Source organism: Lates calcarifer, linkage group LG1 (assembly GCF_001640805.2).
Source record: "Lates calcarifer isolate ASB-BC8 linkage group LG1, TLL_Latcal_v3, whole genome shotgun sequence".
NCBI lineage: Eukaryota > Metazoa > Chordata > Actinopteri > Centropomidae > Lates > Lates calcarifer.
Window position 1 is genome coordinate 21848249 of NC_066833.1, and position 16244 is coordinate 21864492.

Genomic DNA, 16244 nt, shown 5'->3' on the forward strand with positions numbered 1-16244 from the left:
TCATATCTGAGTGTTAATGAGGCATGTTTGCAAGGACCCTTTCAGTCAGCAGTGATTAAAGTCATTCTGTATCATCTATATCTTTATCTTTTTCTCCACTGCATTTTTCTTCCACATGTCTTTTGGAATTCAGAACACTAGAAGCAGATTTTTCCAGTTCCCCTCTTCTCTGATAACATTCAGCAGAGTCAGGTAGCATACAATAAGACAAACCCTATGCAACAGTATGCATTATTTGGGGACATATAAACATAGATATTTAATGGTTGAATTTCTTAACTATTTCAGACACTTTAATCCCCAGACTCATCTGTATTTATAGAGGTGAGAGATAGAGGACCATGCAATCTTGACAACACTACTTCACTAACTTTGGGAGAAAAGCTGTTCTCACAGCAGAGCGAGAGTGAGTAATGTTTGTTTGGAGAGCTCTCCACTTCTCTCCGTGTGGTTGGCAGTAACTGATAGCCGCAGGCCAACCAGGAGCCCTCACATTTGCGGGAAAATTTATGATCAAGTGGTTTCAGGTTTATGTCCAAGTCTCGGAAATACCACACCGGTGCTACTGATACTTTACCTCATTACCTCAGCAGGTGCCCGCCCGTTATAGTACCAACAGTCCAAGATAAACTGGCAGGAAATTTGATTTATGTCATAACACAGATGTGATGGGACAGTGTTTGGTACTGCAAATACTATGTTTACTGTTTACATCCAGCCAGCCTGTTTCTTCTACTGCCAACTTGTCATTGTCTTGCCAAACGCGTTGAGTGTTACTGATCCCACCGACACACACTCCCTGGGTTAGGGTTGAGGTTCTCTTTAATTCCTCTAGGCAGCTGGACTCAATTACTCCCACAAGAGAGAGCTTTGTGAGGGATGGGTTTAAGGTAGGGTTTTCAACCCTCTACTTCCCGAGATCTTGTACGTTGACACTCCCAAAACATTTATTTCAAGTGAATCACGGTGGCCCCAAATGCCTGGGGCACAAGCTGCTTAAAGTTGAAGACAGTTCCAGGTGGAAATATTGAAAAATACTGATTCAATAACACCATATGACATGAACCAAACTCTTTTGACTTCCCATCACTCATTTAAAAATGTAATTATCATACCAGTACAAAGACTTTTTGTCTGCAATAGTTCTGATTGAACACAGCCTCAAGCACTGCAGACATCATATTTAGGGTGCGCTCAAATGCCGCCAGTGGCCTTTCAAGCCGCTCCACGTTCACTGAACTTATTAGTGTGGATGGATATGAGGAGCGACAAGCCACTGAGGCAAACACCTCTCTCTCACTGGCAGCTATGCCTCAGACCTGTCACCAGTCAGCTCAGTGGCTGCATCTTTCACTGCTTCCTCTCACATGTTAACACACAGGCTGAACATGGAAGAACAGTGAGAACAAGACACAAAACGGTGTCTGAAGAAAACTAGGATGAACTGTTGAGGCTATGTGATAAGATATCTTTGAAACAAAATGTGCATGCAATGCCTTGCGTCTCGCATTTAGGCTGAGTAAAAAGAGAGGATGACTTACCAGTCCAGCAATAGGTGTGGGCAGCCTGTTTACCCTCTTGATAATACCAGGCTTGATCTTGTTGATCAGACTGTGAGCAGAGGAGAGAGGGAGAACATTAAGGAAAAGAAGGGGATAAGTGAAAGCACTTGGTCATTGGCTAGACTGGTCTAACTAGCAAGGAATGAACAAAAAGTGTTGCAAAGCCTCTGTGTTGTGTGTGTTTACGACTCGGTTTAATGGTGGCCACCTGGCTTCAGTTTAGTAAATGGCCAGTGCTGCACTACGATGTAAACATGGTGGGTCCTCTGCTCCTAAAACATACCCTCTTCTACTGAAACAACCCCAAACAAACCTTGAATAACCACGTATCAGTTCACAAAAACAGTAATGACTTTGACATAGGAAAATGCATTTTTGGTGTTATTTAGAGAATTACTGAAAGAGATTCTTAAGTTGAAAAAGTAAAAAAAACAAAATTTCCATAATAACAACAAAAAATAAAATAAATAAAAAGACAGATTGGTCTGTAAAACATCACAAAATGCCCACCACAATTTTCTAGGGCTGAAGACGTCACCAAAAACCATTTTCAGCTTATTATAATGTAAGACGGGAAACGCAAGTGAATTCTCCCATGACAGCAGCTGGAACAGTCAAACTTTATCAGTTATCAAAATAGTTGAAGTGACTTTCTGTAGATCAACCCAGAGATTAATCGACTTATAGTTTCAGCTGTAACTAATTGGCTCCCCCCGCAATGTGATATTATGTCATGTATTATTTGGTTGTTATTGCAGATAATGTACTGACATGTAAACAACATTTAATGATGAGACTGGTCAAGATGGAGCTAATGGGACTACAAATACATATATACTGTTGGGTGGTTAAATCTACTGAATAACAATTCAATCTATTTTACAACTTAATCATGTTTTGTATGTAAAATCAGAAACTGTAAAGTAACAACAACAACAAAAAACACAACTGTAACACCCTTTGCTTGTTTGAAAGGAAAACAAGAGGACTCAATATGAGGCTAAATTTGTTAAGGCAAGTGTTTTGTGCAGCTGTCTCAGCAGATAGACTGGGGGTGGATGGGACAGGGGATAAAAGACTTTGCATAGGATGACATGACGTGAAGCAGGAACACAAAGGGCATTTAGGTTTGAATAAGTCATACAGCAGTGAAACAACAGAGAGCTGTAATCATTTCATTAGATAATACAGACTGGAAGCTCAGTCAGATATAATCAAGTGTGACCCACACTTAACATTCCTCCCCAAATTGTTGTGATAAGTCAACTTCAACACAATGGGAATGGAGGCTGATTTTCTAGGTGAAAGCGATTTAATATCCGTCTTCCTCTTCCTCGCGCTGAGAAAACACGGACAGCTCTCTGAATGAAAGTGTCTCTGTTGTTCTCTGAGGGGGAGCAAACAGTGGAGTCAGGCTCAAATCAGCAGAATGAGGGGCTTCTTTTTTGAACCAGTGCCAATAGACGTTCGGAAGATTGTGCACGGGCTGCTGGTAATTACAGCTTCCTGCTGATTCGTGCAAATCACATCACTGTGTCCATCTAGCAGAGCTGCCCACATAACAAATGTATAAAGGGACATGATCCTAACCTTCTTTCTCACCCACCCACACACACACACACACACACACACACACACACACACACATCCCTGATCTGAAAAAAGCCACAATTCCACAGCTCCTTAGAAGAGAAGTCAGTGATTCCGTGTGAAAGTCAGCTCTGTGTAGATAAATTTGTTCCTCTAACTCATCAAAACTCTTGATGCACCCAGGCTAATGAGAAAGCAGGGTGCCCCGGCTCTCCCATGTGGTTTCAGCTGGAGGTTTTCTATTCACTACGCAACTTTTCACAGCTCTCATTAAAGTAAAGATGGCAATCCTCCTATCCACAGATCTGTAACATCTGTCAAACAGACAACACTACTTGAAATAGATCTTACTTTATATATTCAAACAAGACCACAGAGGGCAGATCTGACACTGGAGACATCAAATAACTACATAATACACCCTCCATTGTGCTGTCCCGAAACACTGGCTCACTTTGTGTGGCTGACAAACAAACAGTGACCCGGCAGGGGGTCTGCCTGGGAAATATCAGTAACACTTACGTTGGAGCGCAGACCTGGAGGAGAGCAGAGGGCTTCCATATGAATGAGTGGCTTAAGAGAGGTGCCTGGGAAAAGCAGAGTACTTACTCGCACAACAGAACGCCATTCTCAAGTGCTGATCGGAAGTCGTTGCTCCCAAATTTTTTCTTGGTTACTGCCTGGAAAAAAAGGGATACAAAAACAGTGAGCAGAACAGCAAGAAGGGTTGGGTGGGGAGAGGAGGCGGGGGTTTGTGCATGTGTGGTGCGGTGGGGAGGCTGGAGAAGAAAGGTAGGATGTTGAGAACAGTAGGAGAGGAAGTAAGAGGAATTTCCTCCAGAGTTCCTACACTGTCTATGGGACAGAGCTTGAGCTCAGTCCTACAGGTATTCCTCGGGATCTCTAGAGCGCCTCGGCTCTTCTCACTCTAACGCTAAAAGCTGCTAGTAAACGGGAGAGCTGTGCTAAAACGGTGCTGGAGCCAGGCTGCCAAAGCCGCAAGGCAATGGTAGCATGTGGAGCACTGGAGGAACACAGCCCTGTGTTATAACCTCATGCCTTTCCCATGATCTAAAACCACCACTGCAGGAACACCAAGAGCCATTATGCAGGCAAACATATACACACTGTATGCATGACGTGCAGCTTTACACACTTAAACATGTGCTTATACACAGCACGCACACAGGAGCAAACAACATCCTTGATTGGAAACATAGCACTTGTCTGTACATTTTAACGTCTACAATTTGCAGCAATACAATCTGTACTTATCTGTACCATGTGAAACTGCAGGTTTGTTATGGGATATCATATTCATGCTGATGGCCACTCCTTAACAGAGCTTCCTGTTCTGTTTTGTTGGAATGTCTCCACCATCAACTACTTGGCCAATCAGTACCTGAGCTACTGAATCCAACACAAATAGTTACATTAGTCAGCAGTTAAAATGTACATCACACCACAGAGCGTTACAAAAAAAATGTTATCAGCTCCTGGATGTACATCAAAAGACATCATTATAGACACTTATGAATGGATACGTACAATTTCTACATAAGTGCAGTACTTCATGAGTAAATATCAAAAATGTTCCCAAATGCCCCAACTGGTAATGTCTAGAAAATGTTTTCAAAAACATCCTGGATCTGGATCCATAACAAACACTAAGGACTTGTGTCTTGGCCCACATGTCACTGGAATCAGTTTTTGGGATATTCTGCTTAATTATGCACTCACAGTCAAACAAACAAACCTGACCTCCTCGGCAGAGGTTGTGTATACACTGGCAGTCACATTGTAATCATATTTAGGTGCAGAATAAGCTCTGTGATAGCTGTTGTGTGAGGATGTGTATTATTTTTTTTTAAAGTTGGTAATACTCAAAGCAAAGTGGTATTTCTGCAGATGTTACAGCAGAGATTGCTAAATATGTTATGAAATATAAAAACACTGTATTGTGTTTGATTCTCAGTCTATATGGTAATTACTTTATTTACATTACCAATAGGGCAGATGAGCACTTATTTTACACTACTGTACAAGATGTATGGTAGGACATCTGGCACTGACAACAGTACTTACATGCACGCACAAACACATACACAAATACGCAAAACAGAACAAGTTGGACGAGTTGTGCCAACTAAATTGGTCAAAGCTGCCTTGGCTGAAGGCTTTTGTCCCTTTTCCTTTCAAGGGAAAGGGACAAAAGCTGCAACAATTGTTGGCATAGCTAAGTACAGGCCGTCATTCTGAAGAGGACAGGAGAAACCGGAGCAATTGGATAGATTGCAGGGGAAGACACTATTATTATTTTCAAACAAAGTACACCTCAGAACACACCCTGAGTAACCTGAGTAAGGCAAGGCCTCAAATACCCATCATTCCAAGAGAATTAGACCATGCTATAATAGATAAATGAGATTAAAGTTCTGACACAGCAGCTGTCTGAGGTTTCTCTGTACAATGCCCAGTGTGATCAAGCTATTGTTGGGAAATACTTGTTTTTGTTTACAAAGCATACCGATGTGTTGGACTGCTCCTCCTTCATGAACAGAAATACAATCATAGCCAGACGCTAAAAAACACAAAACAGGAACACAGGCAGACATGCAAAGCTGCAAACACTCAGACACACACACACACAAATATTCACACAAAGCAAGAAAACTTTACAGCTAAGTGTATTGTCAGCCAGGCGCTGCACTTGGCATATGAAATCCTGACCCCTACTGTTCTATGTTTGCGGGGGCAGCAGCTAGGAGTCATATACATGCAAACAAACAGTACAGGTGGAATGGGCACAGTAAGTCTGAGTCACTCTTTCTTTGCTGTCTTTTTTTGTCTTCTTATCGCAGTTACATCGGCTGAACAGAATGAATGAGAATGGGTTAATTAAGATATTATCTCCTGGTCCAAGTGTGCAAGGTGGGACACACCCTGACACTAAGCCTTCCCTCTATCCTCAACATTAGTGGTATTAACTCCCCTCAGATCCCGCCTGCTGTGCCCTCGCTCTCTCTCCTGCTGAACCTGCCATGCGGGATAACAACTCTAATCTGCAGCAACATACTGCTGTTCTGATTTAACGGAGAGATTTAAGGCAGGAGCAGAGATTTCAAAAACAGCTTGCCTTTCCTGCAAACCCACCCTCGCTCCCCTCAAGAATGTGCTGCAGAACGTGTCGAGGAACTGAGTCTCACAATGACTTTTCCCTACACTAAAAGATCAAAACATGGTCATCAGAGGATGTTGCAGCCTCTTTAAGTGTTCTGATACATGTGTGAAATTAATTATTGCTGTTGGAGTGAACCAAGAATGGTGTTTTGGTGGAACCCAAATAATCAAGGGAATCGAGGAGCGTCTGGGTCCGTGACCACAGCTATTGTTTATTCATGCCGGGCACTGAGGCAAATCAGTATTCAAGGTTGTGCGGATACAGCCCCCCCCCCACTCAGTAATTGTTCCTAAAATTCTTTGTTCCTTCTGCAGAGGACAGGGGCGTGGGTCATCAGAGGGCAACAGGGACATTATCCAAATATCTCAGGGTTCTGACTCAAGAATAACACTGTGGGAGCCATTTGTACTGACACAAACCAAACATATCAGAATAACAGAACCACACTGACATGTAACTGCAAGTGAATGGCTTCTTGTGTGAGGTCCCGCTTCACGCGAGTACGTTTGAATGCAAGCGGCCTGGTTTCTAATTGCTCCCTCTCAAAACAGTCAAAAAAAACCCAGAACGGGTGCCACAGTGAGTTGACTAATGATCCATCCAGTCACACATCTCCTGGTGTGAACAGCAACACGGTGACATAGGTCATAGAAGGCAATTCATGAATCCTGGTGGCAGGACCACCGAATGTTACTGAGTGGAAGTGAGGGAAAGGAGAGAGGTTATGGATGGAAATATCCATTTTGTCTTTTTTACAACTCTGATCAAATTTATCACAGTGTTGGTTAACTGACTAAAAAGTATATTTTCTCGTGCCCTGTGGCCTCATGGCAATGCAGATGGTTTTAGCTTTGAGGTTTTAAGATATCCATCTCTGAGATTTTTGCTGTCACTCCAATACAGGAGTGGAGATGAAGGGAATTTTGATTGTGTAGATCACATGATTGAACATACATATTGTGAAAATGCCAAAAAAAAAACACAAAAAACTAAAACATCTTTTTCTGAAAAGAAGAACTTTGTATGGTTCTAGCTTTTCAAACATGAAGACTTGTTGCTTTCCTGTGTTTTGTATCGCTATAAATGTAATTAATACCTTTGGATTTCAGACTGTGGCTGAACAAAACAAACTTAAAGACATCACCTTGGTCTCTGAGATGTCAAAAAAAAGGTGAATTGTCTTACATTGTTTCCCCAACAACATACATGAAACCCATAACGAAGCAACGGAGTTGGTTCACTGTCACATGATAGAAACAACGGGATGAGTAACAAAATCTCAAGAAACACACACGGTTGTGTTACCTGTGATTAGCTGCTTTGTTCCAGATTATGTGGAGGAACACAATACGGTCCTTTTCAACCAGCTGCACACAAAACACAGGGGAGCAAAATCAAAACTAGAGCTGACATCTTACACAGATTACAGCCTGTGTTGTTACATGGCCATCAACCACATGGGTGGCTAATGTGAAGCTCTACCTAAAACCTGTTTTACGAGGTATTCTAAGTATTCTGGCCAACACCTCACTGAGTGGAGAAAACAAATTCTTGACTATTGCAATCTAAACAGAAAAACTGGTATGATGTGTTTGACACAGTTACCTATGCTTGTTACTAAAACAGCATTCGTGAAACTATAAAAAGCTCTAAAACAGACAAAATCTAATTAATAAGCACTTATTAAATAACCAATATTTCATAACAGGCTGTGTTTGCGTTTACAGACAGCCATATACATGATCTTTTGACCTGCAAGTTGCATAAACACTGCCACTTGTTCCTGATTGTCATAACAGTCACACTTGAAGCCTTTCTATTCAATTAACAAGGACCTCTATTATTCCACTAGGCCCTGTGGTTGTAGGACGCAACGCCCTGTGCTGACAGCCGGCCAGCTCTGAGGGGGCTACGTTCACAGCCATGGCAGCTAATGCAGGAATGTGTCCATGTGACAGGCTCCAGACCATTTAGTCTAGTTTTTTTAAACACCACCACCAACCTCGCCGTGCACACATGCCTCTGTTTAAAGTGCTGTGAAGCCAAGCAGCTTGTTAATCATTCAGTGGCAGAATCCACAAAAAACCACAAAATGTCTCTCTTTGAAGGGAAACAGTTCACCTCATGCCAGAACTTGGTCTCTGATTGCTTTTGTATTTCCTCTATGATAGAACCTCTCGTGCATTTACAGTTAATATAACAGCCCCATGTCCTGTTCCTTTACCTGTTGTACTTGTTCAGCTTTCTGCTCACTCTAACTAATCTTTCTGCCCCTGCCTGAGATCATGCCCCCACCACAGTCCGCGAGCTAAACCACTACAATGGGCCAGTGTGCAAGTGTGCGAGACACTGATGTCACATCGAAAGCATTCAGATTCACCCCTCATGAAATTAGAACAATATTTGTTTAGTTACAGCCTTACAGCAGCGACCACGGCCACCCCGCTGGGGAGAGAATTTGTGAGATGAGGGAACATAATTTTGCCCCGCTTGTAAAGAGAAAAGGAAGAATGAGAGTCTGGCTGGAGGTTGGGTGGAAACTTTAGATAATTTGACATTTCAGAAATAAAAAGGGGCTGTTATTGAAAGTGCTAATGGATAGGTTTTGATTACTGCATAAAGAAAGGGGGCACAACATGACAATAAAAATATCTTGATTCTTTCCTAACACCTAAAACAGCTACTTCAATATCAAACAGCTCTAAATGTCATGTCATTTTATGGGTCTGGGTTGATCTGTGCTCACAAACGCGTGAATGGTACAATACCTCAGGCCATTCATACAAGTTTTCCTTAATTGCTCTGCTGATTTTTCTCACAACCTGATTGCAACTGAAGCCTCAAAGCCCAAGAAGGAACATTAAAAAAAAAATGATGAGCAGGTCTAGGCAAGATCTGACAATGAGAGGAGCAGGCAAACAATGATGATGAATGGGGTCACTGCCATGTACTTGTATTCTTAAGAGAGAGACATAGAGGAAGATAGAGAGCTTAGTGAAGCCAACAGATTTCTAGTGGCTAAAAGAAAAGATTGATCTCAGCAGTTACCTGAGATGTGAGGTTAAGGGTGACACATGCCTCCATACATCTGCTGGTCCAGGCTACTATTATCTGGGGCTTGGGGGCAAGCAGCTGTGAAACCTGATCAGCTTTCAGCCATAAACTTAACTAACATACCTCTCAATCAGTGATGTATTGAAGGGTGAAATTCATCTACTCTTTTCAAGGCTGGTTTATGTAAACTCAGATTAGTCAAACACCTCCATACATGAGGGTAAAGGCCTCTAAAATTAATCCACACAAAAGGAGCACACGAAATTTGCCTGCATGTTATTTCCACTGTGCAAATGCTGTCTGTGACTATAAACAAAGCTGCTGACATACTTAAGATGGAAAAAAAGAGATGTTTTTTTACTTACCTCAATCCACCTCTGTGCCTCCAAGTAGGCTTCGTCGCAGCTGACAGAGGACTGCTCACGCCACTCCATCACAGAAAGTTATTGTCCTAGCTGCTCCGGCGGGCCAAATCGGTTCCTAATGAACCGATGACATAAATGAGGGCCATTTCAAACACTCACTCACGACTTAAAACTCGTCACGCGGACAGGTGAACTTGTAATCACACTCCTCATTCATGAAAAATGCCTCCTATTGTTCATTACCACCAGCTCATCAAGGAGTGAATGTAAGGTGTAACAGTCATGCGTTCCCATAGCATCATAACCATCTCACCGCCGCCGCCGCCGCCGCTTACCTGTTCTTTCATCCGACACACCTGCGGGTTTGTCTCGGTATTTTCACGCCACGCTCGGTCCGCTCCACCTTTACGCAGCGGTAGTCTTCAAAGTCTACCCGGGGCTCACCTCGTCCGGTAGAGGCACTGACAGGAAAGTTTTTTCTTTTCATGAAGTTTAAGCTGCCTGAGTTGGAGGCTGTGGCAGCAAGGAGATTTTCCAAAGCGAGGTCCGGGGACCACCCATGGGTCCTTGAGCGGCTTCCAGGTGAACGCGAACTTTGCGTTCACTGTTATTTCCTCTCTCTCTCTCTCTCTGGGAGATAAATTTGATGCCAGTTTTTTTCACTGCTGCTTCCACAGCAGGCGAGATACACAATAGTGTAACTCTACACCGAATAATAAGCAGTGACAAAATGTTCTCAGACTACAGTTGAACTCCCCAGGAAAACAGATAAAGCATTTTAAGTGTGCGCTCTGCTGACCACTGAGGAGATGAAAAGTCAAAAAAGTTTCTGGGTCTCCAGGCACACTCTTATACTTGGAAGGAGTTCGGCTCCCCATCGCTTTCAAATCTTCACAAATCTCTTTCCTGCAGCGCCACCCAGCGGCGGATAGGGTGCATTGGAGGGCCTGAAAAACATGCAAAACGTAACTCAAATAGTCCACAGTACTTGGTGCTTCTACTCCTCTACATTTCAGAGGGAAATACTTACTCTGCTACATTTATTTGACAGTTATAGTTGCTTTGCAGATTCAAATTTAACTTCCAAAACCTAGAATCACCTTACAACAAAGGATGCATTGTTAGATTAAAATACTCCACAGTATTTTGAGTAGTTAAAATGAGCTCAGCCTCAACTACACTGTATACATAATATGAAAGAAAGAAAGCAGGTATTCCGCATAATGAGTACTTTTACCTTTGGTATTTTATTTCGCTGTAAAAATAAAATTTGGAATTCAGAGGTTCAGTTGAATAGATTGGCATTAGTTCTATTTGTACTTAGACAGTGTGAGCATTTGTTCCACCATCGTCTGAGGAGCAGCCTCTCAAGAAGTCTATCTGGTGCAGCACACAAATGGTTGCCTATGGAGTTATGTGTCAAGTTTGATGATTTGAATCATCTGAAAATGAAAAAGAGACTCATGGTGTTTTAGGTCTACCAGACTGAGAAGCCCTTTGGGTCAAGCTGTTAAAGACCCTTTAGTCCAACACAATTTTTCTAAGCTTGTTGTAAAAGAATAGCATATCTTATTATAATTTTTCAGTGTAATTCAGATTTACACTGACACTGCACTGGATCACCTTGAAAATGTTCCAGTGTTAATGGTGGAGAAACTGGTATCTCCTCTTCCTGCCATCACTTCTTCCTCTGGGGCTTCCTTATTCCAAGAAGAGGATGCGACTGCAGCCAAATAAACTTGAGAGAATACTGCAGCTCCTGTTTTGAGCTGCATCCCCCTATCCTTAATTAGAACCAGTTAAAAAAGGCTAATGATTGTGAGTCAATATACAGCAGGAGGATTCTTGTTATTCTAGCAGCAACACAAATCTTTACAAAGAGCAGACTATTAGCAAAAATGAGCTTCAGTAAAATTAGGATGACTTCATTTTGCAACTTTGATAGCAGGTTCCTGGTTGCATTCATATAAATATCTTTTTGGAGAGGTCTGTTGCACATTTGGGATTTAAACCAGTATGACAGTAAATTTTCTAATTTGTCCTCAGGCTCTGATAGGGCGGTATGTCTATTCCAGTTACAAAGCTAAGATAGAAAAAAAAAAATCCATAAAAGAAATGTTTAATAAATTTGCCTTTTATTTGACAGAATTTCTAATTCTTATTACAAAAATGTAGGCACCTTCCATGCGGATGTACTGTCTGCATTCTTCAGTTAGCGAAAGTGAGCCAGACATGTCAGAGACATGTTTCTTTTTTTTTTTTAAATAACCTTTTCATAACACCATTACTGCACAAAACAGCATTAAGCCTATCTGCTTTCTCAAAGCCATGGCTGAAATTAAAGCCTTGTAAATCATGTGTCTTCAGGTGGTTTTGACCATGTGATCAGACATATGATAGGTAACAATTCACTACATACAGTATGTATCGTTACACCCACAGTAAAAAGAAGCTGAGTTCAGTGACACGGAAAATGTGTTGAATTTTCTTTCTCGATTAAACGCCAAACACGCCATGTAAACAGGCTTTAGTGCAGTGTTAATGGAGAACAGCTGATATCTGTATTACAGTTAGATATGTTTCAGCAGCGGGGAAATGGAAGATTTTGATTTTAGCAAGAATCGCTTTTAGTTGCACAGCAGCACCCCAATTCCCTTACAATTTCAACTAATGCACAACATCTAAGTGGAACATTACTTTAAATGATATCCCTGACATTTTATTATTTTGCTCACATCACTTGCTGCAGTGATTTGGGGGAAGAAAAAAAAGAATCAAATCAAATTTTCCAATAAAGTCAGCACTTGAGAATGTTTGGCAGTAATGTTTCCTTTGTTTTCTCAGGTCACAAGGGCGTTTCCTCAGTATGAATCTTTGGAGAGGGCAATGATGGTGAAACGAACCTCCTGAGGGTCACGAGCCATGAAGATCTTACAAACCTCTACAGCATCCTGTGGTGCAGTCAGACACAAGAAGAAACGGATGAACTGCACATCTGCTTAAACAGATTTATCCATAGTTTTATACAGACACGTCTGTTTAATTCTATAATGTCGTACCTCGAGGAAGGTATCCTCTGAAGTTTTCCTGTGGACAATAGGGAAAGGTTTTCGGCCATCTAGGTGTAAAAAACAAAGACACTTTATCAGGAGATTTCAAAGTGTTAATTTTACAATGGTGTTTGAACTGCTATTGCATGTGGAATTAAAGTAATTACTGTCAACAACATCACAAATAACAACTAAACATTTTCTTAATATAAGCAAACTTCAGTTGCGGTTAACTCACCCAGTTCATATAACTGTCCTCCGACATTCACAAAAGCTATAAAATGCAGATTCACTTTCTCATCTAAGCTTGGAGCCTATAACAGACAAGAAATAAACACAAAGTTCCACTGAGTTCAATACATGACTTTACATTAAGCGACAAAGTTCCAACAGAAATCATGTGGTGTTATCTCTGTCAGAGGCAACTTCAGACAACGTAACTCAATAAACTCAATACAAACCTCAGTCTGTCCCTCTTGTGCACTCGATTCATGTGTGACACGTATACTCTGAAACAAGAAGTAGGAAAACATGTTTTTCTTGTATTATACTTCATGGTATTTTTTTCCTTAAAGTTTACAGTTTTTTGCTTATTCTAACTTTTTCAAGATAAATATTCGCAGGCTTGTGTTGTAACACTGTAAAAGGGGATATTAGGAAACACAGATGTTTCCTCTCCATGTTGAGATCATCTTGTAATCTTACATGTTGAATTCCCTCAAGTAAAATTACAAGATACTAATGAAGTTTATGTGACAGTTTTGAATTCCTGTGGGGAAACCATTTTTTCATCTGTCCTCTTACTGGCTGAAAGAATTAAAAAAATATATATCCCAGAAGTGCAAACTCTTAATTCTTTTTTGTGAGCAGCAGGCCAAACAAATCCAAAACCTTAGTGTAGTCTTCCACTCGTGTTTCCATCTCTGACCACATCACCATGCCATCCCTCAACAAAGATTTGCTTTTGAGCGTTTGCCCACCTCATCTTTTTCCAGGAAGGCAGCCCTTTCCTCTGGGGTCATTTTAGAGGTTTGTTCAAGAAACTTCTTAAGAGGAGAATCTGGCTCTGAGGAGAAGAAAGAACACACCGTAAAATCTAGAATAAACTGTCTGCAAGCAAGAATGTATTTGACCTAGGTGATATGTCAATACATAGACATTCTAACAGGAGATTATGTATTGTAAAGTACTGCAATTATTTCAACTAGTTATAGCTCAAAATGTAATAAAACCCAAATAATGTAATATCACCAATTAACATTAATTCAGTCCTCACATGATCCAGCCTTCAATCATAAAACTGTATTGATGGGTTCTGGCTCTTAAGTTGTAAAGAAAGGAATCTTTCCCATCTCTGACATCCCCTATGACGTGAATGGAATAACTACTTACCGAATTCCAGGTGTGCCTGGTTGTTTCCCACCGCATGAATTAACCCTATTGTTCCACAGGCGTTTCCAATGGTTTGCTTAATGAAGTAGACGTCAGGAGAGACCTCCTGTCCTTGATCCTTGAGTTTCTCTTCCTCCTCTTGTTTGAATGCCTCATACTGGACAGGAGCATGAGAGAAAAGAAATATTTGTTGAACACAGTTTCATATAGTAATGAAAATAAGTCTGAGCAACAAAATGCATGGATATCAGAAGCTGAAATACACAGAATGATGTCTATTTTTGTTAACTGACATACAATTAATACATTACACAACAAAGATGTTACAAAAATAGACTGCAGTACCTTCTCTGTCACTGGGAAGAGGAGAAGCACTGCACACACAGGTCTTGGCACCATGCTGAGAAGCTCTGGATCCAATCCATATACATCTCCAAATTGCCAGGTTGGCCTCATACCCAGGCAATTAACAAACTGCACAAAAGCTGAGAGTAAGTTTGTATGCATACAAAGACATAAAGCTACATAAAGAGTTTACCTCTGAGGAAAGTTCTGTGTCTTGTTTCTATAAAATACTTGCACAAAGCAAAATTACGACTGAGACTTTATTTTACATGTCCATAATTTAATAATCATTTCCAAAAAAAAAGTGGATAGCAAACTATGTATTTTGATACTAGTTATTGGTATTAGTAAAGAATCACATAAGTACCCAGTGTTTATTGTCTTTGATGACATTTATAGACTGATAAAGTGGTAACATCCAGTCTCTTAACAGCAAATGTAATGAATGCAAATCAGTCTGGGGTTGCATCAGGTATTTATTCGCCATTAATGCAGATCAGAGGTAATGCTGTCAGGTAGACATAGTAGAAAGTATTATGGACAGCTCTGTGAAATGTATCTATCCACTGGCATGCAGCTAGCTATACGGTGTGGCTATGGTTTTGTCAAATTCTACATGACTTGTCTCCTGTCATGTTTATCAGACAGAGGTACACTACTTTGTTGATTTTATTATTTAATGGTAATGTTACGTTGGATGTAGCATCGCTGCTGGGTAGGCCTTGTGCCTCAGTCTGCTGTCGTTTTGCCGCCGATTATTCAGGTCCCATCTGGTGTTAAATTCATTCAGAAGAAAATACTCACCTTTGTCATGACCTGACAAGAAAAGACATAAATAAATAATGTTAATCAAACTGCTGTTGCTGTTTGGCAAAGCGGCCACACAGCCGGCTTCAGCATTGTTCTTTCTGCTAGCATCGGTTAGCTGGCCCTCACATTTTTGTGAATGAATGACTTCGATAAAACTGTGATAGAAATATCAACAATACATACTTCTGGATTTGACTCCAGAGGCAACCAGCGTGGACAGTCCATTTTAAAGTAACGTTAAATGCCTTTAGTTGCCTTTAAGCCGAAAGCTGAGGCTGATTTGCAAAAATCTGTTTGACAGCTGGAAATCGCTTCCGCGTCTGAAGAGTGCACCTTGACTTTAAGAGTAAAACGCAGGGGTGTTTACTTCTTTGTAAAGCAGAAATGCACAAGACCAAGACTCTTAAAGCACAAATAAACACGTTGTATATATTTATTATTACTATATTTGTGCTCCAAATTGTTTTGATTTAGTTATTTGTCTGAAAAATTAAGGATTTTTGAATAATTTTTGAAAGTATTGCCCACATTATCAGCTAAACAATGGACCAATCCAGGGTCATGGACGTTTTTCAGAGACACTGATTCTCAGCGGCTGTGGTAGTTCTTTCCTTTTAATATGATTCTGTTTGCGTACCTGTTTTTAAATATTATTTCAGCCCAGTGATAATAATTATTCTAATTTTAAAAACAATAATGATAACGCAACTTCCCTTCAAATCAAGGCACCGGCTCACTCAGTGTGTAGCTCTAAAATGTGTCCGCCGCACGGGGCCGCTGTTGTTCTTCATTAGCTTCGGACTCAGTGTACAGTAAATCAGACCGATCTGTGGAATCGGTATACAGCAATTTAATATCCTCTGCCAATTGTCAATCAACCTATTTCAAATGGTAT

At 40.9% G+C, this 16244-nt stretch overlaps 2 protein-coding genes across 9 annotated transcripts in view; both read right to left on the reverse strand.

Annotated features, from left to right (window-relative positions):
- Positions 1 to 10565, reverse strand: part of lmo7a (LIM domain 7a) — a 48263-nt gene extending 37698 nt beyond the window's left edge. For 3 of the 8 annotated variants that reach the window (XM_018702700.2, XM_018702699.2, XM_018702694.2), the window contains exons 1-4: positions 10088 to 10564; positions 9753 to 9867; positions 3762 to 3832; positions 1542 to 1611 (exon numbers count right to left, since the gene is read on the reverse strand). In XM_018702700.2, coding sequence (XP_018558216.1) covers positions 1542 to 1611; positions 3762 to 3832; positions 9753 to 9821 — 210 coding nt within the window. In that variant the 5' untranslated portion in view covers positions 9822 to 9867; positions 10088 to 10564. Of the gene's footprint in view, positions 1 to 1541; positions 1612 to 3761; positions 3833 to 9752; positions 9868 to 10087 lie in introns of all 8 variants that reach the window. The other 5 variants (XM_018702695.2, XM_018702698.2, XM_018702701.2 and 2 more) reach the window with 3 other exon arrangements.
- Positions 10566 to 11868: 1303 nt separating this feature from the next.
- Positions 11869 to 15685, reverse strand: uchl3 (ubiquitin carboxyl-terminal esterase L3 (ubiquitin thiolesterase)). Its single transcript, XM_018702783.2, has 9 exons — positions 15533 to 15685; positions 15344 to 15355; positions 14540 to 14668; positions 14195 to 14351; positions 13783 to 13868; positions 13264 to 13311; positions 13041 to 13116; positions 12812 to 12870; positions 11869 to 12703 (listed from the first exon to the last, which is right to left on the reverse strand). The coding sequence occupies exons 1-9, from the start codon at positions 15572 to 15574 to the stop codon at positions 12614 to 12616; spliced, it is 699 nt and encodes a 232-aa protein (XP_018558299.1). The 5' UTR covers positions 15575 to 15685; the 3' UTR covers positions 11869 to 12613.
- Between the last annotated feature and the right edge of the window lie 559 nt (positions 15686 to 16244).

Bases quoted from the DNA above. Each gene is read 5' to 3' on its own strand.
- uchl3 (XM_018702783.2), bottom strand. From the start codon at position 15,574: ATGGACTGTCCACGCTGGTTGCCTCTGGAGTCAAATCCAGAA. The intron at 13,312-13,782 runs GTGGGCAAACGC...TTCTTGTTTCAG, and splicing joins CCTTCCTGGAAAAAGATGAG to AGTATACGTGTCACACATGA. The intron at 12,871-13,040 runs GTGAGTTAACCG...TTTTACACCTAG, and splicing joins AGGACAGTTATATGAACTGG to ATGGCCGAAAACCTTTCCCT.